General features: G+C 42.7%; 1 protein-coding gene across 3 annotated transcripts in view; it reads right to left on the bottom strand.

Moving 5' to 3' along the window:
- The window catches only part of FYN (FYN proto-oncogene, Src family tyrosine kinase), a 276,468-nt gene that overhangs the window by 43,882 nt on the left and 205,272 nt on the right, over positions 1–27,314 (bottom strand). For all 3 annotated transcript variants that reach the window (XM_063443505.1, XM_063443507.1, XM_063443506.1), the window contains one exon: positions 24,684–24,780. In XM_063443505.1, the coding sequence (XP_063299575.1) occupies positions 24,684–24,780 (97 nt within the window). The remainder of the gene's footprint in view (positions 1–24,683; positions 24,781–27,314) is intronic.

Genomic DNA, 27,314 nt, shown 5'->3' with positions numbered 1-27,314 from the left:
CCATCAGTAGTTTTGGGCCCTTTACACAGCTCAAGGCCTGTGTTCCTGGGCCTGTCCCTGAGTCTGCCCACAGGTTGCTCACAGCATTCCCCCAATGGGCAATCCACCAACTAAACCCATTTATTATTGTGTGGGAGGAAATTGGGGCTGTGGTGTGTTTTGGGACAGAATCAGGGGATGTGTTTTGTCTGTCTTATTCTTCTAGTGAGTGGGTCTGTGTTTTGGAAGTGGAAGCGATGCAATGTCACAAATGTCCGCCCACTACAAGCACAGCTCTCAAGAAGAACAGCGCAGAGAGCAGTGACAGGCAGACACATTGCCTGTCACTGCGCTGGCACTTGTACCACCAAAGGTGGGTAGCAGTGTATTTTGGTCTAGCCTGGGTTCATTCCCCTCTGTGTATTTACAGTCAGACAACCAAGGGTATTGCTAGGTTTGGAAAATACCTGGGACTTGAGCTCAAAAAATATTTCATCAAACCCCCCTTCCCGCACAAAGCAATATTGTCACACAGAGTCACGTTTGCACAAATACACACACACGTGCACACGTACAAAAAACACACTTATACATATGAAATATCCTGCCAACTTTAACCCCTTAACGACGAGTGACGGACGAGGTCCGTCACTCAGGGGAATGCGTTAATGACGAGTGACGGACCTCGTCCGTCACGCGTTAAAATTAACGCCGCGATCGCGCAGTGCCGGCGATCGCGGGGTTAATGCTGTTGCTGGGTCCCTCCGAGTCAGGGGCAGACCAGCAGCAGCAAATCCGGATATCCCAGCCCATGTGATCGCTGTGATAGCCAGTCACAGCGGTCACAATGCTGCTGGGATATCTGATCCGCCTCCCTCCACCTCGTGTGGGTTTGTGAAGTGGAGAGAGACGGATCGGTGCTACATTGTGTCCCTGATTTATTGCAGAGTTATACTTAAGTATAAAATTCACTTTTGTGGAGTTAAAAAAAAATTAACCCTTTCCCTGCTGCTTGATCACTGCTAGCAGTGATCAATATACAGGTCACAGTACTCTACTGTGATCTATTTTTTTTTTTACTTTCAAGGGTTAATTTTTAGGTTTTTTGTAACCCTAAGGGGTTAAATTTTATTATTTGATTTTATTAATTTGTGATTTAGTTATTTTGGTGGGTGGAATTTAGTGGGAATTAGGGTATAAAAAAAAAATATATATATATATTTTTTTTTTGTTAGAGTTTTGTTAGCTGTGTTAGCTGTATTAACAATGTTTAGAAAGTATAGCGCGGAGGAGGCTTATGCCCTGTTAGCGGCAGACTCAGAGGCGACTGACACTGCCTCAGAGAGTGAAGCAGGGAGTGACGCAGGGGATGCAGGGGACATGGACTATGTGCCAGATACTGCAGGACCATCAGGAGAAATCGACGATTCCCCTAATGCTGACCATGGCGCAGATGACTGGGTACCCCCTAATAATTTTTCCCCAGACATCCCAGTGTTTACAGGCAATCCTGGCATACAGGCGGACCTGTCTGCCTATAGTGCGCTGGATGTTATGCAGCTGTTCTTGGGGGATGAGATTTTTGGGGAGATAGTCACCCAGACTAATCTCTATGCGGAGCAATATCTGGCACGCAATCCAGACTCTCTTATCTCTAGGAAAGAGAGATGGTACCCAACCAGTGTGCCAGAATTTAAACAATTCTGGGCACTGACCATGTTAATGGGGCTAATTAAAAAGCCCACAATTAGGATGTATTGGGCTAAACATCCTATTTGCAATACTCCTATTTTTGCCGAGACAATGACAAGGGAAAGATATGAAGACATACTAAGATTTATGCACTTTAGTGATAACAACAAGTGCCCCCCAAAAGGTGATCCGCAGTATGATCTTCTTTACAAACTACGCCCTTTAATTGCCCACTTTAACAGTAAATTTGCCGCTATATATACCCCCAATAAAAACATTTCCATTGACGAGTCCCTAATGAAGTTTAAGGGAAGACTGGGGTTTAGACAATATATCCCATCCAAAAGATCCCGATATGGGATCAAATTTTATAAACTATGTGAAAGTGGCAGTGGCTACGTATACACCTTCCGTGTATACGAAGGAAGGGATAGCCACCTTGATCCCCCAGGTTGCCCAGATACAGTAGGGACAAGTGGAAAAATTGTCTGGGACTTAATAATGCCACTACTTAATAAAGGTTATCATCTATACATCGATAACTTTTATAATAGCATCCCACTGTTACAAATGTTGTATTGCTTCGAGACCGTGGCCTGTGGCACTATTCGGAAGAGTCGCACAGGTTTCCCAAAGGCTCTAGCGAACAAAAAAATGAAAAGGGGGGAAACAGCAGCTCTCTGCCAGAATGAACTGCTGGCACTCAAGTACAGGGATAAAAAGGATGTTTTCATCTTAACCACCATCCATGGTGAAAACACTCGGAGGGTCGCAGTTCGTGGCAGAGACGAATATAAACGGGTGCCAGTCTGCATACGGCAATATAATCGGCATATGGGGGGCGTTGACCTGTCCGATCAACTGATGCAGCCATATTTGATCATGAGAAAGACCAGGGCATGGTATAAAAAAGTGGGCATATACCTTTTGCAGATGGCAATCCACAATGCCTTTGTTATTTTTAAAAAGGCAAATGCTGGGCTGAAAAGCACTTTTCTTTCTTTCCAGTTTGAGCTAATTTCTAAGCTGCTAGAATGCCACACAAGGAGACCATCAGTGGAGCCTAGCAGAAGAATGGAGGCAGGTCACTTCTGCTTTAAGATTCCACCAACCCCTAAAAAACAAAACCCCCAGAAAAGGTGTAGGGTGTGTTACAAGAGGGGCGTAAGAGTTGAGACCAGCTATTACTGCCCTGATTGCCCCTCTCAGCCCGGCCTATGTATTGGCCATTGTTTTAAAAATTTTCACACCCAGGCCGAATAAGTAGACCAGTTTTGGGGTGTGATTTTTGGTTACCGAATCTTGGCTTTGTCTACCGTTTATCCTGTCTTCTCTGATCCTTGACCTCAGCTTGTCCTATCGTTGTTCCGTTTCTCTTTACTCCTTTGACCTCGGCTTGTACCTTGACAATTCTCTGCTTGTATAGCCCGGCCATTCTAAGGACCGGTATTACAAGTTTCTCTCTCTGTGTTCTCTCTCTTTGTGGTCTGTCTGTGTTTTGGTTTCGGAATCCATGACAGCTTTGCCCGGGACGCAGATAACTGTGTACTACCCCCGGATAAGTTTACCCCAACTATTCTGTATATGGGGGTATCATTGCACTAAGATGACATAGCTGAGCAACATATTAGGTGTTATACTGCCGTAGCACACATAAGGATAGCAAAATATACAGTAACATCTCCAAGTGTGTGTCAAAAAGGCAGAAAAAATGCTAATTGCAACTAGACTTGGTACAAACTAACAAAAAAATGATCCTACACTAAGGTTTAGAATATACCTTTTGAAATACCCTGGGGTGTCTACTTTAAGAAATGGTAGGCCTTTGTGGGGTAGTTTGAATTTAATACCTGCTAAGATGCTTGGAAATTGCACATAGGCCCAGCGTCAAAATTCAAAGTTCGGTAAAAACTGATATGGCTTGGTCTCCTATATGGCACTGTAGCTTCACAAAATAGTCCCAAAGACATACAATAGGGGTGTCTTTTACTCAGAAGACTTAGCTGAACATAATTTGGGGGGTATGAACTTAGTGGCACATGTGAAATATACAAAATGCCCAGCACAAATGCAATCCATATGTAAATAACGCACAAAATAATTTTATACCACATACTTTGGCATCTATTGGTGAAAAAATGGGGGCATGTTAAGGCACAATATGCACCTTATGAGATACCCTGGAGTGTCTACTTTAAGAAATGGTAGGCCTTTGTGGGGTAGTTTGAATTTAAAACATGCTAAGATGCTTGGAAATTGCACATAGGCCCAGCGTCAAAATTCAAAGTTCGGTAAAAACTGATATGGCTTGGTCTCCTATATGGCACTGTAGCTTCACAAAATAGTCCCAAAGACATACAATAGGGGTGTCATTTTACTCAGAAGACTTAGCTGAACATAATTTGGGGGGTAGGAACTTAGTGGCACATGTGAAATATACAAAATGCCCAGCACAAATGCAATCCATATGTAAAAAACGCACAAAATAATTTTATACCACATACTTTGGCATCTATTGGTGAAAAAATGGGGGCATGTTAAGGCACAATATGCACCTTATGAGATACCCTGGAGTGTCTACTTTTACAAATGGTAGGCCTTTGTGGGTTTTTTTTGAACAGTCAAACTGTTATAATACCCCAAATGGAAGCATAGGCTCATTAAATCCGTCTCTCAAAATTCTACTGTGAGTACTGAAAAGGACAGGTCTCCTATATGGCACTGTAGCTTCACGAACTAGTGCCAAAGACATACAATGGGGGTGTCATTTTACTCAGAAGACTTAGCTGAACATAATTTGGGGGGTTTGAACTTAGTGGCACATGTGAAATATACAAAATGCCCAGCACAAATGCAATCCATATGTAAAAAACGCACAAAATAATTTTATACCACATACTTTGGCATCTATTGGTGAAAAAATGGGGGCATGTTAAGGCACAATATGCACCTTATGAGATACCCTGGAGTGTCTACTTTTACAAATGGTAGGCCTTTGTGGTTTTTTTTTGAACAGTCAAACTGTTATAATACCCCAAATGGAAGCATAGGCTCATTAAATCCGTCTCTCAAAATTCTACTGTGAGTACTGAAAAGGACAGGTCTCCTATATGGCACTGTAGCTTCACGAACTAGTGCCAAAGACATACAATGGGGGTGTCATTTTACTCAGAAGACTTAGCTGAACATAATTTGGGGGGTTTGAACTTAGTGGCACATGTGAAATATACAAAATGCCCAGCACAAATGCAATCCATATGTAAAAAACGCACAAAATTATTTTTTACCACATACTTTGGCATCTATTGGTGAAAAAATGGGGGCATGTTAAGGCACAATATGCACCTTATGAGATACCCTGGAGTGTCTACTTTTACAAATGGTAGGCCTTTGTGGGTTTTTTTTGAACAGTCAAACTGTTATAATACCCCAAATGGAAGCATAGGCTCATTAAATCCGTCTCTCAAAATTCTACTGTGAGTACTGAAAAGGACAGGTCTCCTATATGGCACTGTAGCTTCACGAACTAGTGCCAAAGACATACAATGGGGGTGTCATTTTACTCAGAAGACTTAGCTGAACATAATTTGGGGGGTTTGAACTTAGTGGCACATGTGAAATATACAAAATGCCCAGCACAAATGCAATCCATATGTAAAAAACGCACAAAATTATTTTTTACCACATACTTTGGCATCTATTGGTGAAAAAATGGGGGCATGTTAAGGCACAATATGCACCTTATGAGATACCCTGGAGTGTCTACTTTTACAAATGGTAGGCCTTTGTGGGTTTTTTTTGAACAGTCAAACTGTTATAATACCCCAAATGGAAGCATAGGCTCATTAAATCCGTCTCTCAAAATTCTACTGTGAGTACAGAAAAGGACAGGTCTCCTTTATGGCACTGTAGCTTCACGAACTAGTGCCAAAGACATACAATGGGGGTGTCATTTTACTCAGAAGACTTAGCTGAACATAATTTGGGGGGTTTGAACTTAGTGGCACATGTGAAATATACAAAATGCCCAGCACAAATGCAATCCATATGTAAAAAGTGCACAAAATTATTTTATACCACATACTTTGGCAACTATTGGTGAAAAAATGGGGGCATGTTAAGGCACAATATGCACCTTATGAGATACCCTGGAGTGTCTACTTTTACAAATGGTAGGCCTTTGTGGGTTTTTTTTGAACAGTCAAACTGTTATAATACCCCAAATGGAAGCATAGGCTCATTAAATCCGTCTCTCAAAATTCTACTGTGAGTACTGAAAAGGACAGGTCTCCTATATGGCACTGTAGCTTCACGAACTAGTGCCAAAGACATACAATGGGGGTGTCATTTTACTCAGAAGACTTAGCTGAACATAATTTGGGGGGTTTGAACTTAGTGGCACATGTGAAATATACAAAATGCCCAGCACAAATGCAATCCATATGTAAAAAATGCACAAAATTATTTTTTACCACATACTTTGGCATGTATTGGTAAAAAAATGGGGGCATGTTAAGGCACAATATGCACCTTATGAGATACCCTGGAGTGTCTACTTTTACAAATGGTAGGCCTTTGGGTTTTTTTTTTCGAACAGACAGACTGTTATAATACCCCAAATGGAAGCATAGGCTCATTAAATCCGTCTCTCAAAATTCTACTGTGAATACTGAAAAGGACAGGTCTCCTATATGGCACTGTAGCTTCACGAAATAGTGCCAAAGACATACAATGGGGGTACCGTTGTACTCAGCAGAAGTAACTGAACACATAATAAAACTTTGTACAGGAATAGCACACACCAACTTTACAAAATACACATGAGAAGTTCTTTGTTATAAGTTTGTGTGCGAAAACCCCCAAAAAACACAATTTTACTCCAATATTTAGCAGAGGTTGGCGGTAAAATGGCTACGTAGAAAGTGTCAAAACAACCTTAGGTAAATAGCCTGTGGTGTCTACTTTATATAAATATATACTTTTGTGTGGCAATTTTGTTTTCTTTTATGGCTATTAGGCTTACAAGACAAACATACCAAATTCTAAAATCGCTCCACATAAAAAGTGTATTTTACTCCTTGTGCTTTGTGACCTGTAACTACCAAAAAAAACTTAAAATCCCAGACACATTATATATTCTGTAATTCAGAACAACTAAATGAATTTATTTTTAATTACTTTCCTTAACCTGCACTAATTATGTACACATTATTATTGCAAAAACTGTAAAAAAAACACACAAAAATTCATTTTTTTGCATATTTCTGTATTTTTTTTAATAATAAATAAGCATTTATATATATATGTGTTACATCAAATTAAAGCCCTTTCTGTCCTTTAAAAAACGGTATATAATATGTGTCGGTGCAATGAATAAGTAAAAAGCAAATTGCAGTTGAACGCAAATAGCAAAAAATGCAAAAAATGCCGTTGTCATTAAGTGAAAGACAAGCTTCTGAAGCTCTGTCCTTAAGGGGTTAAAAAACACAGATATACAGAGAACACATATATAGATACACACCTACAAAACAAATTACTTAAGATGCAACTGTATAGACGTATACATTCGCATAGACAGATATAGAGACACTCATGGATTCATGCATACAAAGAAGCACTCAAAGATACACGCACATAATTCCGTACACATATATAGAGCACGTCACAGATGCAAACATACAGTCATATATGCAGACATAGACTCACAGACATGCAAAGGCATACAGACACACACTCAAGTAAGCATACACAAATACAAATTCAAGCATACAGGGACACACTTACTGTGACACACGTGTATATATATATATATATATATATATATATATACAGGGGCGTACCTAGAGCATTTGGCACCCGGGGCGGACCCTGAGTGTGGCCCCCTCCTGCCCCCCCCCCCCCCCCATATAATAAAAATGTAAGAAAACACCCACATTTTTTTCAATGTTTTCAATAATATTTATTGCACTAATTTGTAAACTGCTTGTAACATTTGTAAAATGCGCCAGTTTTGTAGAAGGGGGAAGACCAGTGCTTTTGTAGAAAGGGGCTGGTGAGAACTGCCCTGCTCCTTTCTACAAAGCCCCTTGTCTCGCCCTTCATATAAAAACCCTGCACCCCGATCACATAAATTTCATACACTCCCTACACATAAAAACCCTGCACCCCGATCACATAAATTTCATTCACTCCCTACACATAAAAATCCTACACACCCCTTAATAAAAAACCCTGCACACCCCCTTAATAAAAAACAAAAACGTGCACAACCCCTCTTAATAACAAAAAACCTGCACACCCCCCTTATAAAAACCCTGCACACCCCCCTTATAAAAACCCTGCACACCCCCTTAACAAAAAAAAAAAATCTGCAGTGCACATCCTCCCTTAATAAATAGAATACTGCAACCCCCTTAATCAAAAAAACCCTGCACCCCCATTATTTAAACCTCCCCCTTTAATTCTTTAATCCACAGCCCCCTTTAATTAATCCACACCCCCCTTAATTAATACACCCCCCTTAATTAATCCACAACCCCCTTAATTAATACACCCCCATTAATTAATCCACAACCCCCTTAATTAATACACCCCCATTAATTAATCCACACACCCCTTAATACACCCCCCTTAATTAATACACCCCCCTTAATAAATCCTCACTGCCCCTTAATTAATACACCCCCTTTAATTAATCCACACACCCCTTAATTAATACAGCCCCCTTAATTAATCCACACCCCCCTTAATTAATACACCCCCTTAATTAATACTCACTCCCCCCTTAATTAATACACCCCCTTAATTAATCCACACCCCCCTTAATTAATACACCCCCTTAATTAATCCTCACTCCCCCCTTAATTAATACAGCCCCCTTAATTAATCCACACCCCCTTAAAACACCCCCTTAATTAATCCTCACTGCCTTAAATACACCCCCCTTAATTAATCCTCACTCCCCCTTAATTAATACAGCCCCCTTAATTAATCCACACCCCCCTTAATTAATATACCCCCTTAATTAATCCTCACTCCCCCCTTAATTAATACACCCTCCTTAATTAATCCACACCCCCCTTAATTAATACAACCCCCTTAATTAATCCACCACCCTTAAAACACCCCCTTAATTAATCTTCACCCCCTTAATTAATACACCCCCATAATTAATCCTCACTCCCCCTTAATTAATACAGCCCCCTTAATTAATCCACACCCCCCTTAATTAATACACCCCCTTAATTAATCCTCACTCCCCCCTTAATTAATACACCCCCCTTAATTAATCCACACCCCCCTTAATTAATACACCCCCCTTAATTAATCCACACACCCCTTAATTAATACACCCCCTTAATTAAACCTCACTCCCCCCTTAATTAAGACACCCCCCTTAATTAATCCACACCCCCCTTAATTAATCCACACACCCCTTAATTAATACACCCCCTTAATTAATCCTCACTCCCCCCTTAATACAGCCCTCTTAATTAATCCACACCCCCTTAAAACACCCCCTTAATTAATCCTCACTGCCTTAATTAATACACCCCCTTAATTAATCCTCACTCCCCTCTTAATTAATACACCCCCCCTTAATTAATCCACACCCCCCTTAATTAATACACCCCCTTAATTAATCCTCACTCCCCCCTTAATTAATACAGCCCCCTTAATTAATCCACACCCCCATTAAAACACCCCCTTAATTAATCCTAACTGCCTTAATTAATACACCCCCCTTAATTAATACACCCCCCTTAATTAATCCTCACTCCCCCCTTAATTAATACAGCCCACTTAATTAATCCACACCGCCCTTAATTAATCTACCCCCTTAATTAATCCTCACTCCCCCCTTAATTAATACACCCCCCTTACTTAATCCACACCCCCTTTAATGTATACACCCCCCTTAATTAATACACCCCTTTAATTAATCCACACCCCCTTAATTAATACACCCCCTTAATTAATACACCCCCCTAAATTAATACACCCCCCCTTAATTAATCCTCACTCCCCCTTAATTAATACAGCCCCCTTAATTAATCCTCACTCCCCCCTTAATTAATACACCCCCCTTAATTAATCCTCACTCCCCCCTTAATTAATACAGCCCCCTTAATTAACCCACACCCCCTTAATTAATACACCCCCTTAATTAATCCACAACCCCCTTAATTAATACACCCCCTTAATTAATCCTCACTCCCCCTTAATTAATACAGCCCCCTTAATTAATTCACACCCCCCTTAATACACCCCCTTAATTAATCCTCACTCCTTTAATTAAACCTCCCTCCCCTTTAATTCTTTAATGGCCATTATCCACCCCCCCTTTAATTAATTTAGCCCCATCACATAAAATGACTACTTACATTTTGATGATGCCTTGACCGACTGGGTGCCTCACCGCCCGGATATTGGATCCTTCCGCTGGATAGTTCCGTGAAGGCGGGCTGATGGCGCTGCGCACGACGTCATCACGTTGCGCGACGCCGCGGCCCACAACACTCCTCCCCCTTCTCATCCTGGAAGTAAGTCCTGCCGGGCCGCAAAGGTGCTGCGGCTGTGCGCAGCCGCCGCAGCGTAATGATGGGGGGTGACACATGACACTGGACGTCATGGCACCCCCCTAGTCAGTGGCACCCGGGGCGGGCCGCCCCCCCCGCCCCCCCCTTAGTACGCCACTGTATATATATATATATATATATATATATATATATATATATAGTTAATACAATGTTAAACAAAAATCTGCACACCAGTCAAGCCATAAGACTTGCTTTTCCCATAGAAATCCCAAAACTGCAGCGATGTTGCAACCGCAAAGGATTCTGGGTGGGCATATGCAAATTAGTTTAACAAAGAATCACATTTTTGCCTCATTCCATTTTAAACATGGATTCCTTTTAATCTGTGTTTGCAGTGTACAACTGCTTGGAACACAATTTAGGAAAAGATGCAAAACCAGTGAACCACTCATGGACAGCGGTTTCGTTGTTAATGCAACGCATCAGCATGAGGTTGGTTACTGGTTTGCTTAGTGAGGCTTGGTACTGCTTGGGAAGCAAAATCCGAATAGGTTATGGTGGGGAAAAATTGTGATTGAAAACCCCTTCCACCTGAAGTCTGTGGATAGTTAATACAATGTTAAACATAAAGTCTTATGGCTTGACTGGTGTGCAGATTTTTGTTTAACATTGCATTAACTATCCACAGACTTCAGGTGGAAGGGGTTTTCAATCACAATTTTTTCCCCACCATAACACACACACACACACATATATATATATATATATATATATATATATATATATATATATATATATATATATATATATATATATATATATATATATACAGGGAGTGCAGAATTATTAGGCAAGTTGTATTTTTGAGGATTAATTTTATTATTGAACAACAACCATGTTCTCAATGAACCCAAAAAACTCATTAATATCAAAGCTGAATATTTTTGGAAGTAGTTTTTAGTTTGTTTTTAGTTATAGCTATTTTAGGGGGATATCTGTGTGTGCAGGTGACTATTACTGTGCATAATTATTAGGCAACTTAACAAAAAACAAATATATACCCATTTCAATTATTTATTTTTACCAGTGAAACCAATATAACATCTCAACATTCACAAATATACATTTCTGACATTCAAAAACATAACAAAAACAAATCAGTGACCAATATAGCCACCTTTCTTTGCAAGGACACTCAAAAGCCTGCCATCCATGGATTATGTCAGTGTTTTGATCTGTTCACCATCAACATTGCGTGCAGCAGCAACCACAGCCTCCCAGACACTGTTCAGAGAGGTGTACTGTTTTCCCTCCTTGTAAATCTCACATTTGATGATGGACCACAGGTTCTCAATGGGGTTCAGATCAGGTGAACAAGGAGGCCATGTCATTAGATTTTCTTCTTTTATACCCTTTCTTGCCAGCCACGCTGTGGAGTACTTGGACGCGTGTGATGGAGCATTGTCCTGCATGAAAATCATGTTTTTCTTGAAGGATGCAGACTTCTTCCTGTACCACTGCTTGAAGAAGGTGTCTTCCAGAAACTGGCAGTAGGACTGGGAGTTGAGCTTGACTCCATCCTCAACCCGAAAAGGCCTCACAAGCTCATCTTTGATGATACCAGCCCAAACCAGTACTCCACCTCCACCTTGCTGGCGTCTGAGTAAGACTGGAGCTCTCTGCCCTTTACCAATCCAGCCACGGGCCCATCCATCTGGCCCATCAAGACTCACTCTCATTTCATCAGTCCATAAAACCTTAGAAAAATCAGTCTTGAGATATTTCTTGGCCCAGTCTTGACGTTTCAGCTTGTGTGTCTTGTTCAGTGGTGGTCGTCTTTCAGCCTTTCTTACCTTGGCCATGTCTCTGAGTATTGCACACCTTGTGCTTTTGGGCACTCCAGTGATGTTGCAGCTCTGAAATATGGCCAAACTGGTGGCAAGTGGCATCTTGGCAGCTGCACGCTTGACTTTTCTCAGTTCATGGGCAGTTATTTTGCGCCTTGGTTTCTCCACACGCTTCTTGCGACCCTGTTGACTATTTTGAATGAAACGCTTGATTGTTCGATGATCACGCTTCAGAAGCTTTGCAATTTTAAGAGTGCTGCATCCCTCTGCAAGATATCTCACTATTTTTGACTTTTCTGAGCCTGTCAAGTCCTTCTTTTGACCCATTTTGCCAAAGGAAAGGAAGTTGCCTAATAATTATGCACACCTGATATAGGGTGTTGATGTCATTAGACCACACCCCTTCTCATTACAGAGATGCACATCACCTAATATGCTTAATTTGTAGTAGGCTTTCGAGCCTATACAGCTTGGAGTAAGACAACATGCATAAAGAGGATTATGTGGTCAAAATCATTTGCCTAATAATTCTGCACTCCCTGTATATATATATATATATATATATATATATATATATATATATATATATATATATATATATATATACAAACATAGACTCTCCAGGCACATATAAGAGACATATTCTCACAGTCATTATTTAGGATACATTCACCACATACAAATATAGAGAGACAGTCATGCATTTAGGCACTGTTGCGGTCACCGGCCCGCCGAGCCTCACGGTCGTGCCCGACCGGCACGACCGCTCCGACTACACGAGCTTACCTGCTCGTCGGCGAGCCGGGAACCGCGCGTGTAGTTCTTCCGGGCATCACGCCCGAATCCAATATGGCGCCGACCACGTGGTCGCGTCTAAGGATAGCCCCGCCCCCGAGAATTATACTAACGTGTGCGTGACGTCACGACGTCAACGCACACGCACGTTCTGGGGTCAGAGGTCGCCCTCTGACCAATCATAGCTTAGAGAGGGGTATTTAAACCCCTAATTCACCCTAGTACTTTGCCATGTCGTGGTTTCAGTTTCCTGGTTTCCTGAGAGTGCTGATTCTGTGTTTCTGATTTCCTGGTATCCTGATCCTTGGCGTTTCCCTGGTTATTCTGATCTCTGGTTTCCCTGACTTGGCTTGTTTTATCGGTATTGAGTATTTTCTGGCTTCCTTGACCTCGGCTTTCCCTTTGACCATTCTCTGTCTCTAGCGTATTAGTCCGGCCATTCTAAGGTCCGGTTTACGCTCTATCCTATTATTTTCCTTTTCTTACTTATGTATATGTTTACATAAGTTCTGCGTGCTGGACCACATTACTAGTTGTGACATTACGACATGGCCATGGATCCTGCAGAACTATGCAAGCATATGATCGCATGTGAGAGTAGGGTGGAGGATATGGACCACAGGTTAGACCAATTTGCCCAGGCATTTCAGACCTTGCTCCAGAGGACTGCCTATTTAGAGGTTCCTCCGGTACCACCTGTGGTTCCGCCACCTGTAGTGGTTCCCGTACCACATAAACCACCGTCCATAACCTTGTCACCGCCCCCTCGCTATGGAGGTGATTCCAAGGAATTCAGAGGTTTTTTAAACCAAATTGAATACCACTTTGAGGCCTCCCCAGGTTCATTCCCAACAGATAGATCGAAAATTGGCTATCCGATGAACCAATTAACAGGAAAGGCCTTAACCTGGGCTAACCCCTTATGGGAAAGTGGTGACGCAGTAGCCCGTGATTACAATACTTTTCTTACGGCCTTTAAGGCTACGTTTGAACCTAAAGGCAGGGAGAAGAACGCTGCCAAAGCCCTTATGAGAATCAAGCAAGGCAGTCGTTCTGTAGCCGATTATGCAATAGAGTTCAGGACATTAGCATCTGAGGTTGATTGGACCAATAGTGGTCTGGTGGCTGCTTTCTCTGAGGGTCTAGCTGAGAGTATACAAGATGAGACTGCAGCTAGAGACCTTCCGGTTAATCTTAACGAATTTATTGCATACATGATAGACATTGATAACCGGCTCAGAGAGAGAGAGAAAAACAAACAACGTAACAGACGTTCTAATTTGTCCATAGCCCCTCGTTTCTCTAACCCAGTGGTGAGTAGCCAAACGCCTCTTCCGGAACCTGAACCCATGCAATTGGGTAGCGCTAAACTCACTGAGGCAGAGAGACAACACAGACGTAACGAGGGGTTATGTATGTATTGTGGCAAGAAGGGACATCTAAGATCGTCATGCCCGGTTCGGCCGGAAAACTTGCACACCTAAGGCACGTACGGGGACCGACCTTAGGTGTGATGTATATGTCCCCTAAATTGACTAAGAACCGTTTCCTTGTCAAAGTAACCTTATCTTTCAAGAACACTACTGTTCAGTGTGAGGCTATGATTGACTCTGGGGCAGCGGAGAATTTCCTAGACAAAGAATTCTCTGCAAAACATCTCCTGCCCTTAAGACATAGAGAGAAACCTATAGCAGTCGAGGCCATTGATGGAAGGCCTCTTACCCAGCCTTTCATCACACACGAAACTCTGCCAATCACTGTTTCAGTGGGTATTCTCCACTCTGAAGAAATGACCTTTCAAATTATATCTTCACCTACAGTTCCGATAATACTCGGTTTCCCTTGGCTCCTGAAACACAATCCACATTTGGATTGGATTGAAGGAGAGATTGTGAGTTGGGGTGAGAGATGCAAAGGTGTTTGCTTTAAGCAAATCCCACAACCTATTGGCACCATTAATGTTCCTGTTACACCTCCCTTGACCACACAAATTCCACAGCAGTATATGGATTTGAAAGAGGTATTTAACAAGGTCCAGTCAGAAGGGTTACCTCCTCATAGACCTTATGACTGTACTATAAACTTATTACCAGGGACTATGCCTCCCAAGGGAGGAGTCTATGCCTTGTCCCCCCAGGAAAATCTTTGTTTGGAGGAATATATTAAGGATGCTCTCAGAAAGGGTCATATCCGTAGGTCCTCCTCACCAGCCGGGGCTGGATTCTTCTTTGTCTCTAAAAAAGAAGGAGACCTACGCCCTTGTATTGATTATAGGGGTTTGAATAGGATTACCATAAAAAATGCCTACCCTATTCCCCTTATATCAGAGCTATTCGACAGATTAAAGGGAGCTCGAGTCTTTACCAAGCTCGATCTCCGTAGTGCCTACAATCTAGTCAGAATTAAGGACGGTCACGAATGGAAGACCGCATTTAACACCAGAATGGGACATTACGAATACCTGGTTATGCCGTTTGGATTATGTAACGCTCCAGCGGTATTCCAGGATTTTATCAACGATGTCCTAAGAGAGTACCTTCACATGTTCGTTCTAGTGTATTTGGACGACATTCTCATCTATTCCCCAGACCTAGAGACACATCACGAACATGTGAGAATTGTACTGAAAACCCTGTTACAGAACGGCCTTTACTGTAAACTGGAGAAATGCCAGTTTGACCAAACGGAGATACAATTCCTTGGATACGTTATATCTCCGTCTGGTTTCCAAATGGATCCTCGTAAACTGGAGGCAGTCTTACAGTGGCCATTACCCAAGGGCCTTAAAGCTACTCAACGCTTTATAGGTTTTGCGAATTACTACCGCAAATTCATAAGGGGATTTTCCTCCGTGATTTCCCCTATAACCAATTTAACAAAAAAAGGAGCAAATTGTATATCTTGGCCCAAAGAAGCAAGAGAGGCATTTGAACGATTAAAATCTTTATTTTCCTCAGCACCTGTCCTGACCCATCCTGATCCATCCAAACCATTTATCCTAGAGGTGGATGCATCAGAGACAGGAGTTGGAGCCATTCTGTCTCAAAGAGAGAGTCCTGATACGCCTTTACATCCCTGTGGATTTTACTCTCGCAAACTCACACCTGCAGAGAGGAATTACGACATAGGGAATAGGGAACTTTTGGCCATTGTACTTGCCCTTAAGGAATGGAGGCATCTCTTGGAAGGTTCCAAAGAGCCACTTTTGATCTTTACTGATCATAAGAATTTGGCTTATATTGGGGACGCTAAGAGACTGTCCTCTCGTCAGGCTAGGTGGTCATTGTTCCTCTCCCGATTCAATTTCGTAATTACATACAGACCTGGTACTAAAAACACCAAGGCAGATGCTCTTTCTCGGCAGTTTGAGACAGATGAAGTTCCGGAACAGGTGATATATCCTATTGTACCTCCTGAATGCCTCATTGCCACTACAGTTTCCGAAGTGTCTTCTCCACTCTTCTGTGCCATAATAGCAGATCAAACTCAGGCACCTGTGGGAAAACCTCCGGACAAACTGTATGTGTCACCTCAGTTTCAAAAGAAGGTACTAGATTTGTTCCATGACAGCCTCACAGCGGGCCATCCTGGAGTCCATAAAACTCTCTCTGCCATCTCCAGGAGATTTTGGTGGCCTGCTCTTAGAAACGATGTCAAAGATTATGTTGGGGCATGTCAAATATGTGCTGTTTCTAAAGTTCCTCCCAGGTCACCTCCTGGACTATTACAACCACTGCCCATACCTAGTGCTCCATGGACCCACTTGGCCATGGATTTCATTGTGGATCTACCCAGTTCAAACGGGTTTAATACAGTCCTTATGGTCATTGATAGATTCACGAAGATGGCACATTTCGTCCCACTTAAAAAATTACCATCTGCTCAAGATCTAGTTCAAATATTCTTGAGAGAGATCTTTCGGTTGCACGGTGTACCCAAAAGCATAGTATCTGACAGAGGTACCCAGTTTGTTTCTAGGTTTTGGCGTTCCTTTTGCAAACAATTGGGCGTCGAACTCTCCTTTTCGTCAGCATATCACCCTCAAACAAATGGAGCAGCAGAGAGGGCGAATCAGTCTTTAGAAGCCTATTTACGTTGCTTTATAAATGCCAATCAATCTAACTGGTACGAGCTCTTACCCATGGCTGAGTTCGCCAGAAACAACGCCACTCATGAATCTTCTAATCACAGTCCATTCTTTGTTAATCAGGGTTATCACCCCACTGTTTTTCCTTCTGCATTCTCAGACACAGAAATCCCCGCTTTGAACACCCGTTTAGATTCGATTCATGATACTTGGGATTCCGTCCATTCAGCTCTGCAAAAAGCCTCATTACGAGCGAAGGTCCAAGCTGACAAGAAACGGGGCGCTAATCCTGTCTATATTCCAGGTGACAGGGTGTGGCTCTCCACAAGACATATCAAGCTTAAGGTCCCATCCATGAAATTTGCCCCTCGGTATATTGGTCCCTTTCGAGTTACCCAACGTATTAATCCAGTGACCTATACTTTGGCACTACCGGCTCATATGAGAATAGCGAATACTTTCCATGTCTCTGCTCAAGCCACTACACAAGGGTATCCACTCCTCCTCCGCCCTTGGTAGTGGGTGATCAAGAGGAATACGAAGTCCGTTCTATCATGGACTCCAAATTATCCAGAGGTGTCTTGTCCTATCTCGTTGACTGGAAGGGTTATGGTCCCGAGGAACGTTGTTGGGTTCCTGCTGACCGGGTCCATGCGCCCCGTCTTATCCGGTCATTTCACAACCGCTTTCCTCTTAAGCCGGGTCCTTCCCGCTCGGTGCGCGGTCTTCGAGTGGGGGGTACTGTTGCGGTCACCGGCCCGCCGAGCCTCACGGTCGTGCCCGACCGGCACGACCGCTCCGACTACACGAGCTTACCTGCTCGTCGGCGAGCCGGGAACCGCGCGTGTAGTTCTTCCGGGCATCACGCCCGAATCCAATATGGCGCCGACCACGTGGTCGCGTCTAAGGATAGCCCCGCCCCCGAGAATTATACTAACGTGTGCGTGACGTCACGACGTCAACGCACACGCACGTTCTGGGGTCAGAGGTCGCCCTCTGACCAATCATAGCTTAGAGAGGGGTATTTAAACCCCTAATTCACCCTAGTACTTTGCCATGTCGTGGTTTCAGTTTCCTGGTTTCCTGAGAGTGCTGATTCTATGTTTCTGATTTCCTGGTATCCTGATCCTTGGCGTTTCCCTGGTTATTCTGATCTCTGGTTTCCCTGACTTGGCTTGTTTTATCGGTATTGAGTATTTTCTGGCTTCCTTGACCTCGGCTTTCCCTTTGACCATTCTCTGTCTCTAGCGTATTAGTCCGGCCATTCTAAGGTCCGGTTTACGCTCTATCCTATTATTTTCCTTTTCTTACTTATGTATATGTTTACATAAGTTCTGCGTGCTGGACCACATTACTAGTTGTGACAGGCACATATAAGTAGTGTATACACTATCATAGCACTCACTGTCACATATTTTTTTTTTTTTTTTATATTCTTTATTTTTGCAGTGCGCAGGTTAACAAACGAGCCCATGGTGCCACAACAGCAGTCCAGGGCTAAGCATACATGTGCATGTACAAAGTGGCATTGAGAGGGTCTGCACATTTTTATATTTGTATGAGTGTGAGTCGTGTGACTGTCGCTCTACGAGCTTATGCTTACTCCATAAGGTGTGAGTCAGGTGTCTATGATGACCTATTGTGCACTAGGTGCTAGGTTTGATCGCAGGTTGTGTCGCGAGTAAAGCCTATGTACCTAGGCTCGTGTTGCATGTCAAGGCCATGGTACCTGAGTGTGAGCCCTGTCGAGCCTCAGTGTGCGGTGAGTTTGGTCCGTCGTTGGCACTAGAGGTGCAGCGCCTAGTGTAGGGGCTGCTTCCGCCGGTCAGCTGGGGGGTCAGTCGAGAACAGGTCGATAACAAGAACAAGTTGGGGGTCATGTAACCTGGTTATGGGAGTGAGTGTGAGCTGCGGTGTAGCTGAAACTAGAAAAACATTAACAATGCTGACATATTTTGCCATGGAGGGGTAACTTAGGGTTTGTTGCTTATAAGTTTAAATGACATGGCCGTGAGGAGAGTTCAGGTAGCCCCTTCCGCTTGTCGGACCGCAGGGGGCTGACGTGGGACGAAAACGGACACCTTCGCCGGATCCCAGTGTTGCTTTGCGATACCTCCTCTTTGAGGTTCACCTGACGGCAGCGATTCTGACGGTAGTCCCAGTGTGCGCATTACGGCCGTTGCTTCGGCGATGTCGTGGACTGTATGCTGCGTTTCTCCCTGGAAAATCTGCAGGGTTCTCGAGTTCCGCCAGCGGTATTGTACGCCGTTCAGCCGGAGGATGGTAGTGCAGGGTCTAAGGGTTCTCCGCCACGCCAAGGTACCCCCAGATAAATCTGGGTAGAAGGTGAGCTGCATTCCTTCGAAGGTGTAGGGGTCTCGGTTCTTGAGGGCTGTGAGCATTGCTGCTTTGTCTCGTGCGCTGCGTAAGTGGACTATCAAGTCTCTTGGGGCCGTTGCTGGAGCCTGGGGTGCCTTCGGAATGCGGAAGCAGTCCTCCACGGACAGGGATTTGGCCTGTCTCGGGGGTAGTAGCGCCGCTACGAGGCGTCTCAGCATATGAGGCAATTCTTCAGTTTGTATGGTTTCCGGGACCCCTCTAATTTTCAAGTTGCTCTTGCGTCTGGCGTCCTCCAGCATTGCAAATCTGGCATCATATAGGTCATTTTGCTTTTTGAGCCCCAGTATGGTGTGTTGCATGTCAGTTATTTGCTGTGTATGTGCACCTGCAGTAGTTTCCACAGCACCCAGCCGGCCTGTCAGGCCCCGGAGGTCCGCACGCAGGTTCGCCATATCTGCCAGTATGGTCTGTTGTAAGCCTGCCAGCAGGTCCTTAAGCACCGCCGTTGTCACCGGATCCTTGTCTGGGCTGAGCGGTGTCACGGCTGGCGGTGGTCTCGCTGGCGCCATGTCCACCTCGTCGTCCAGCGATAGTTCGTCGGACAGGTCTGAGTAGGCCCCAGAGTAGTCGGCCATATTGGGCCTGCTGGCCTGATGCGCCCGTCTGAGGAGTGCGCCAATGTCCTGGCCCAGGTGAGGCTTGTCGGCTTTTATTTTTTTGTTTTTCCGACCCATTATGTGGTGTGGATCTCACTCCCGCCTCTTCAGTGTTCTCGATCGGGATTTGCTTCGGTAAAATATCGAAATCTCTAGCTGTGTCCCGGAGCTCTGAGACCATGCGGCCATTCAGTTCAGTTGCTTAGCCAAACAGTCCTCACTGTCACATATTTATGTATTTTAATGAAGATAAAAATTTATATTTTTCCATAGCAGCAGCTCCTACCTGCAGGGACTTCTTTATTTCAGAGTGGAGGAGGTGATTCTCTTCACACTCCCATGCGGTCCTGATACAATGTGATAACAGGAGTGCTTGGATGCTATGCCACAGGCTGTATTTAAAACTGTTGCTGGCCCTACAGCCATTTAAAGCTAGTCTATCTCTGAATTTCTAAACTTGTGGACAGAGGGAGAGGAGCCAATAAGCCACCAGCCCTGCATCCTTCAGTGTCTTCCTGCTACTTACAGGCCCCTAGGGATAAGTGAGGTTGTGCCCTGCAGACCAGGCTTTGCTGGATGACCTTGGATCTACCTTAATTAGTCCCCAGCCACCTAAAGTTCCATGGACCAGCAGTGCTTCCTTTAGCTTGTCTGGGTTTGCCCTCCACAGGCCCCCAGAACAATCTGGCTATCAGTATTCATTGCATGAAATCACCAAAGATCCAGCACTTGCAGTTTTGTGCAGTGCTGGAACTTCAGTGATTTCATGCACTAAATCCTCCTAAAATTGTTGGCTAGCAATTTATTTAAACGAAAATGTCCCCTAACCTATGCCCCTGCAGAAAACACATGATACCAGTCAAATTGAAGAGCACCATGAAAAAAAATGGGTAGCACAAACAAAAGCCGATGGCTGCCAGGGTCTAGGCTCTGCCACACCATGGCACCAGACTTTAAAAAAAATTAAAAAAAATGAACACAGCTTATTGGTGTGGCCTTGCCCCTTACACATTTATGGGTTGTACCCCCCTGATGTTGGCCCTGTATTTGCATATACAGGCAGCAAAACCCCAATCTTGCAAATTCAAAATATTAAGACTGTTGGTGTGTTTAAAGGGACCCTATAGGCACCCAGACCACTTCATCTCATTGAAGTGGTCTGGGTGCAGTGTCCTTGTCCCCTTAGCCCTGTAATGTAAAATAATGCAGTTTCAGAGAAACTGTGATGCTTACATTGCAGGGTTAAGACTGCCTTTAGTGCCTGCCTTCCGGACAGCAATAGAGGCACTTCCTGCTATTTCAGTTTGATTCCATGAAATGACGCTGATGTCCTCAGCATGAGGATGTCCAGCTTCCTCAAAACCCCTATAATGTGTGAGCGGGGCTTGCCGAGCATGCGCATTAGATTTCCCCCTCAGTGTTGACGTCAGAGGAGACAGAGCCAGGACAGATATTCTTCGGTGCTAGAATAAGGTGAGTGAAAGCAAGGATTATTTAACGCCTTCAGTGCCACAGGGTAATAGGGGGAAGGGGCAGAGGAACACTTTAGTGTTAGGAATCCAGTTTTGTATGCCTAACACTATAGTGTTCCTTTAAGCATTTGCACTGTTAAGTAAAGACTTTAAACAGTGACAGGGATTATTTGCTAACAGTTATCAGCTAAGAAACTCACAGCACTGCCAAGGGAAGTGTTGATAAACGTTTCTTGACTTTAGCTCTACAGATGAACTCGGGAGGAACGCAAATGAACATAAAAGGGTATTACAAAACACAGATACAGTCCAACTACCTAATCTACCAAAATGTCTGGCTGCCCGTGCATCCATGATTTCCTTTGAGATCTAACATGTTGTAACATATTTTATGTGGTAATTTAAAGTGAAACTATCACCACTTACCTGTGCCTCCACTCCCCCGCTGCAATCTCCTTAAGGAAGTGGGCGTTCTACTTCTGTAACATCCACCATCGGGCCGCCCATACTCCTCCTCAGTTCGTCATTGATTTTATTTTCCGTTCCATTCTTTACAATATCTATGCTGCTCTTTATGTAAAACATACAGGCTAACCTTCCTTAATTATTTTTTCCTCTGATTGGAGGCACTGACAATAAGTAACAAAAATAAAATCCATGGGAGCTGTCGAAATGGTCTTTGTAAAATGCATTTCACATGTATTTATAGATTTGTCATTCCATGTTACCAGCTGATTGGATACTGATTACAATGCAAATATTAGCTAATTTTGTTCGTACTTATTGAGATGATGTGCATACTGCCTTTAATATACAATCTAACAATCCAAGGCTTGCATTCTATATGAGATCATTAGTGTTTGAAGAATTTTGTCAGTTTGCAGATCACTACTGGACATGTTGACCTTTAGCAATGTGCACTTCTTTTTATTATTTAGTGATAATACCGTAATTAAAAATAATTAATTCTTAAATGCCAAGATAACATATTTGCCCATTTATCATCTATTATGCTCCCACAGTTTCTATATGGCATGCACATTCTTATTAAATCGGCTTTGTCACTAAATGTATTTTTAAGCATGTCAAAACCAATCATAAAGACTGTGTTGGAATTTTATTGAAATTCCAGTGCTGTTAAAATATATAATAAGACAAAATATGAACTGTATTATTTTATGGTAAAGCCTCAAACGGGCAACACTTAAAGGGGGGAGCTACTGCTATCAAGTTCTGTCAATACTGCAAGACAATACATATTATTATTATTATTTTATTATTTATATAGCGCCAACAAATTCCGTAGCGCTGTATGGAGGCTTCCGCGGTCTACATTATACTGTATATAGACATCAGTGTTGCACCGACGTTGGCTTCTGGAGCAGTGGACTGAAGATGGCGGAACCCGTGGCAATCGCATCAGGTAAGTATGATTTTACTAATTCTGCACCCCCAGGCCTCCTCACACTAAGCATCAAACTCACCATCTTAAGTCACTGCAAATTATGCAAAGACCAGAGTGTACTTACCCGCTCCTGGGCCCCAGCGACGTCCTTGCGCAGAGTCGCGGTACTCGCCGCTCCCAGAGACCCCTCTCCGGGGTCCGTCTCTTCCTCTCACCGCCAAGGTCCGCGGCGGGCACGCCGTCACCACAAGATGGCCATGCGGACCCGGTGTTCTGCACAGGGAGGAGGAGGAGAGCTGCGGATCTATGAGGGAGGGACAGGTCAGGGACTATGTTTTAAAACAAGATGGCGCTGAATCCCTGACCTCTCTTTATAGCCCCTGTGTGCTCCACCTAGTGGTGGGAGGTGACTGGTCAGGTGATCCTACCCACCTATTTAAACCAAGCACACCTTCCAGTCGGTGCTTGGTTATTTTGCTTGTCTTTGTATACCTGCCTATTGCCCTGATTTTCAGCTTATGTTCCCGGTTCCTGATCCTTGATTCCCTGATTGATTATCCTTGCCTGCTGCCAGACCTGACTCCGGATTGATCGGCTTCTTTTGTCTGCTGCCTGACTTTGGATTCCTTTCTTTGTCCCCTGCTCCTGTTCTCTTGGATTCTTCGTTTTGCTTCTCCCTATTAAAGGCCTCCGTGCCACCACAGACCCTTCGGGACCCTGTCTCCACTTCCAGGTGCTCCTGAGGGTTGTGATTGTAAGGGAGTGCTGTTCCGCTGCAATTGGGTTCCATAACCTCTGCAAAATCCCAGGTGGGTGTGACACAGAGCCACTTTAATACAAAGAGAAGCATTACGACTATATAGAGTATCTAGAAACACTGGAGTGAAAGTATGTGGCTTTGATGTAGCATGAATGGTGAGTCAAATGTGGTGGTTCCAGAAACAGCTGACCACAAAAATGGTATGATTCGATGAGCAAAAAACATTCAATAAGTGGAACTTCTATAACCAAATACACCTTATCAATGAAAAAGTTCAGATAGGAAGTCATGATTCATACCAGTAGACAGAAGTTCCACAAATACTCACATTATCAGTGTTTACAACTCTTGTTAGTAGAAGGCCACTAATTGTTTAATATATGCTGCACTGCAATATTGCTGTTCTAACGAAAAAAGAGGACCCTACTCAGCACTAGAGTACTCAATACAATGGTCACTATGTATGTATCAACCCTCCTCTGTGAAGATGTTAGGTACCTCTGTGCCAATGTTAACCCCCCCCCTCCCCCCGCCCCCCATTTATCTTACTCATATCCTTTAGGTTCTAATGGGATTAATTCCAGCGTTTTATGCCTTCCTGCATCTATGAAATGTAATTGAATTTTTATTCCCAGATCATACTATAAAAGTTCTTCTGTACTTTTTAGTCACAACATGTAGTAATTTCACATTCTCTCTGGTCCTACTCAGTGTTCTCTGTAATAACGGTGCCTTTATATAGACATATAAAGACATGCAATGAGCAACCAGAATTTCTCAGTGATATAAAATATTCTAATATTTACTAAAGTGTAATATCTGCTCATTATATGGCAATCAAACTATGTGCATAGATAGTGCACACATTATAAAATCGTGAATAAATCAATCTTTTCTAATCCATCTATAACCATGCAAAGATTTTTAACTTTTTTCCAACTTCCAAACATGAACCCTATGGGTGTTTTTGAAAACGTTTTACTCTTTTTGCTGTTGCTGGGACAATCAAGCCAGCATCACATAAACATCCTATCAAACTGAGCCGATCAGTTTTGCTACTCGCCAATAACAATTATTCGTAGTTACAAAAGGAACTCGCCCAACACTTACGAACTATTAAGTATCTGGAATTTCTCTCCTTTCTGAAAACTTAGGTCATCTTCCGTTCTTGCTTCATAGTCATAAAGAGCCACGAAAAGTGTAACCCCTAAGGGAAAAACAGATCATATACTGAGTGGCACACGTGATACATTAGATCATACGTAAACTAGCTCTGGCACAAAGCAGAAATCACAGTTACAAAATAACACCAATCTGATCAACTCCATATGCTAAGATTCGGACAAGCATTTGCCATTTTTTTCTATATACACAAAATGAAAATAAATGTAGCAGAAGTAATTTCCTCTTTAATTAATTAAGGATTTTTTTTCCATTGTGGAGAATGAGGAAGGCCTGACCACGCTCTGAACATTATCAGAATTGGATTATATATTTTTTTACCATAAATCTCTCTTAACTCCAGCAATAAAATATTGCTGACGATACCAGTTGAATCTCTGCAGGTCACACTTATCCTAGAAAGTCATGGATACTGTCTGTGCTTTCTGGAAAGATCATAAAGATAATAATACTCTTTATTTTGTTTAAAATTATATTTTACCAAAAGACATATTTTTTACAAAAGACATATATTTTACCAAAAGACATATTTTACCAAAATACATTTCTTTGAGTAATGCGAGTTTTAGCAAATGCTTATTACTCATTTAAGGTCATACTACTTGTACTGTAACCTTTTCATGTATGATTACAATCTGTAATTCACATATGCTGCACCATATTACGTGTGCTGTATTTATAACGATTTGCATGACTGTTTCTCTCTGGTAAAACTTCAATAAAAATTAAGACATTGAAAATACAAAAACCATTAGCCCCTATACTAAACAATTCCTTAAACGTTAATCCTGATTCTACCACTATTACACTATATCTAAATATTTACCCATACACTACACAACACCATCACTAACCCCTTACATTATATTTCCACTAACCATAACTTATAAATATCATGTGATATCACGACACGAAATGGCAAAGGGTATATTAAGAAAAAATTATGCAATCTATGGGCTCCAGAGGCATAACAAAACAAAAGACATAATAGTTTCTCTAATCTTAAAGGAACACTACGAAGTCAGAAACACAAACATGTATTCCTGACCCTACAGTGTTAAAACCACCATTTAGGTGGCTTGCTCTCTCCCTTTGACCTCTTAGAAAGGGTTAAACCTTACCCTATTCCCAGCTGGCCCCACATCCTATCCGCCTCTTTGGCTGACATAATCAGAAATTATGATTTGGCTGAGATGGTTAAGGAGGCGGGGACAAACATTGTCCTGGCCAATCAGCAATGTTAGTGCTGCACGAGGAAGCACATTCAGTGGCCATCTGAGGAGTGGGCAGTAGAAGTATCCCTAGGCTTTAATGTAAACACTAAATTTTCTCTGAAAAGACAGTGTTTACTGCAAAAAGCCTGCAGGGACTGACTATACTCACAAGGACAACTACATTAACAACTGTAGTTGTTCTGGTGACTCTCGTATCCCTTTAAAGGTACACTTACTATGCATCCAGACCACTTCATCTCATTGAAATGGTCTGGCTACAGTGCCACTGTCTGTTTAATTCAGCAATGTAATACATTCTGTTTACATTGCAGGCTTAACTCCTACTCTAGTGGGTGTCTTCCAGACAACCACTAGAGGTGCTTCCTGCTCTCTAATGGAGTTTTACTCAGTGAAACGACGTTGGATGTCCTTACGCTTTGCATAAGGACATCTAACGTCTTCAAATTCCCCTCAGGAAAGAATTGATTCAATTAACTGCCATGCATTCGCTGTGACATGTGGAAGGAGGAGACATAGACAGCGCCGAGGGAGCCACGGTGCTGGAATTAAGGTAAGTAAAAACCCTTTCCAGGTAGGACGATGGGGGTGAAATAGTAAATTAGGGAAAGGGACACTACAGTGTTAGGAATACAGGTTTCTATACCTAATGCTATAGTGTTGCTTTAAGGACATAACTTGTCTCAATCTGTCTGAGATTAGTAACGATATCTCAGGAGGGCAGCTGGGGAGATAGAACTGTTCTTGTCTGCTTAGCTCTTCTCCCACAATATCACAATGGGGAGAAGAGTTGAATTAATGGCAGCAGCTGCAAATAACAGCTGTTGCCCAGTGCCCACTATTCTTGGACATCTATCTACAAGTGGGCACTATGATTCGACATATCATCACTACAGGGAGTCAGTCAAACCATACATTATGGAGAATAATATATTGGTGGCATGATGCAGTACATAATATGATAACATAACTTGACTGTGGTACTGCCAGTATACTAGAATAAATACCAACACTATTTAGCTACTTCTCTTTTAAATAACTTCTTAACTTAACAGGAGGAATATGTTTGGCCACATGAGATTATTTTTAGCGAGATAAACCTTTTGTGGTTATTTTTATACAATTGATATTAGCACAGGAAATATGTTAGATGAGACAGACACACAATACTTCATTTATTTTTTATAATTTAGTATTGATTTTATTTTCCACTTAAATACCTCTGGGCCTTTTTACTTTTGTACGTGTTATTTATCAGATAGGTGAAATGTGTTTTATTCAAGTTTTGATGTTTCCCACTATGCATTGTTTCAACTCATTCTGTGAA

Source organism: Pelobates fuscus, chromosome 2 (genome assembly GCF_036172605.1).
Source record: "Pelobates fuscus isolate aPelFus1 chromosome 2, aPelFus1.pri, whole genome shotgun sequence".
Taxonomy (NCBI): domain Eukaryota; kingdom Metazoa; phylum Chordata; class Amphibia; order Anura; family Pelobatidae; genus Pelobates; species Pelobates fuscus.
Note: the sequence above shows the minus strand (reverse complement) of the source record. Positions and strands in the feature narration are given on the sequence as shown.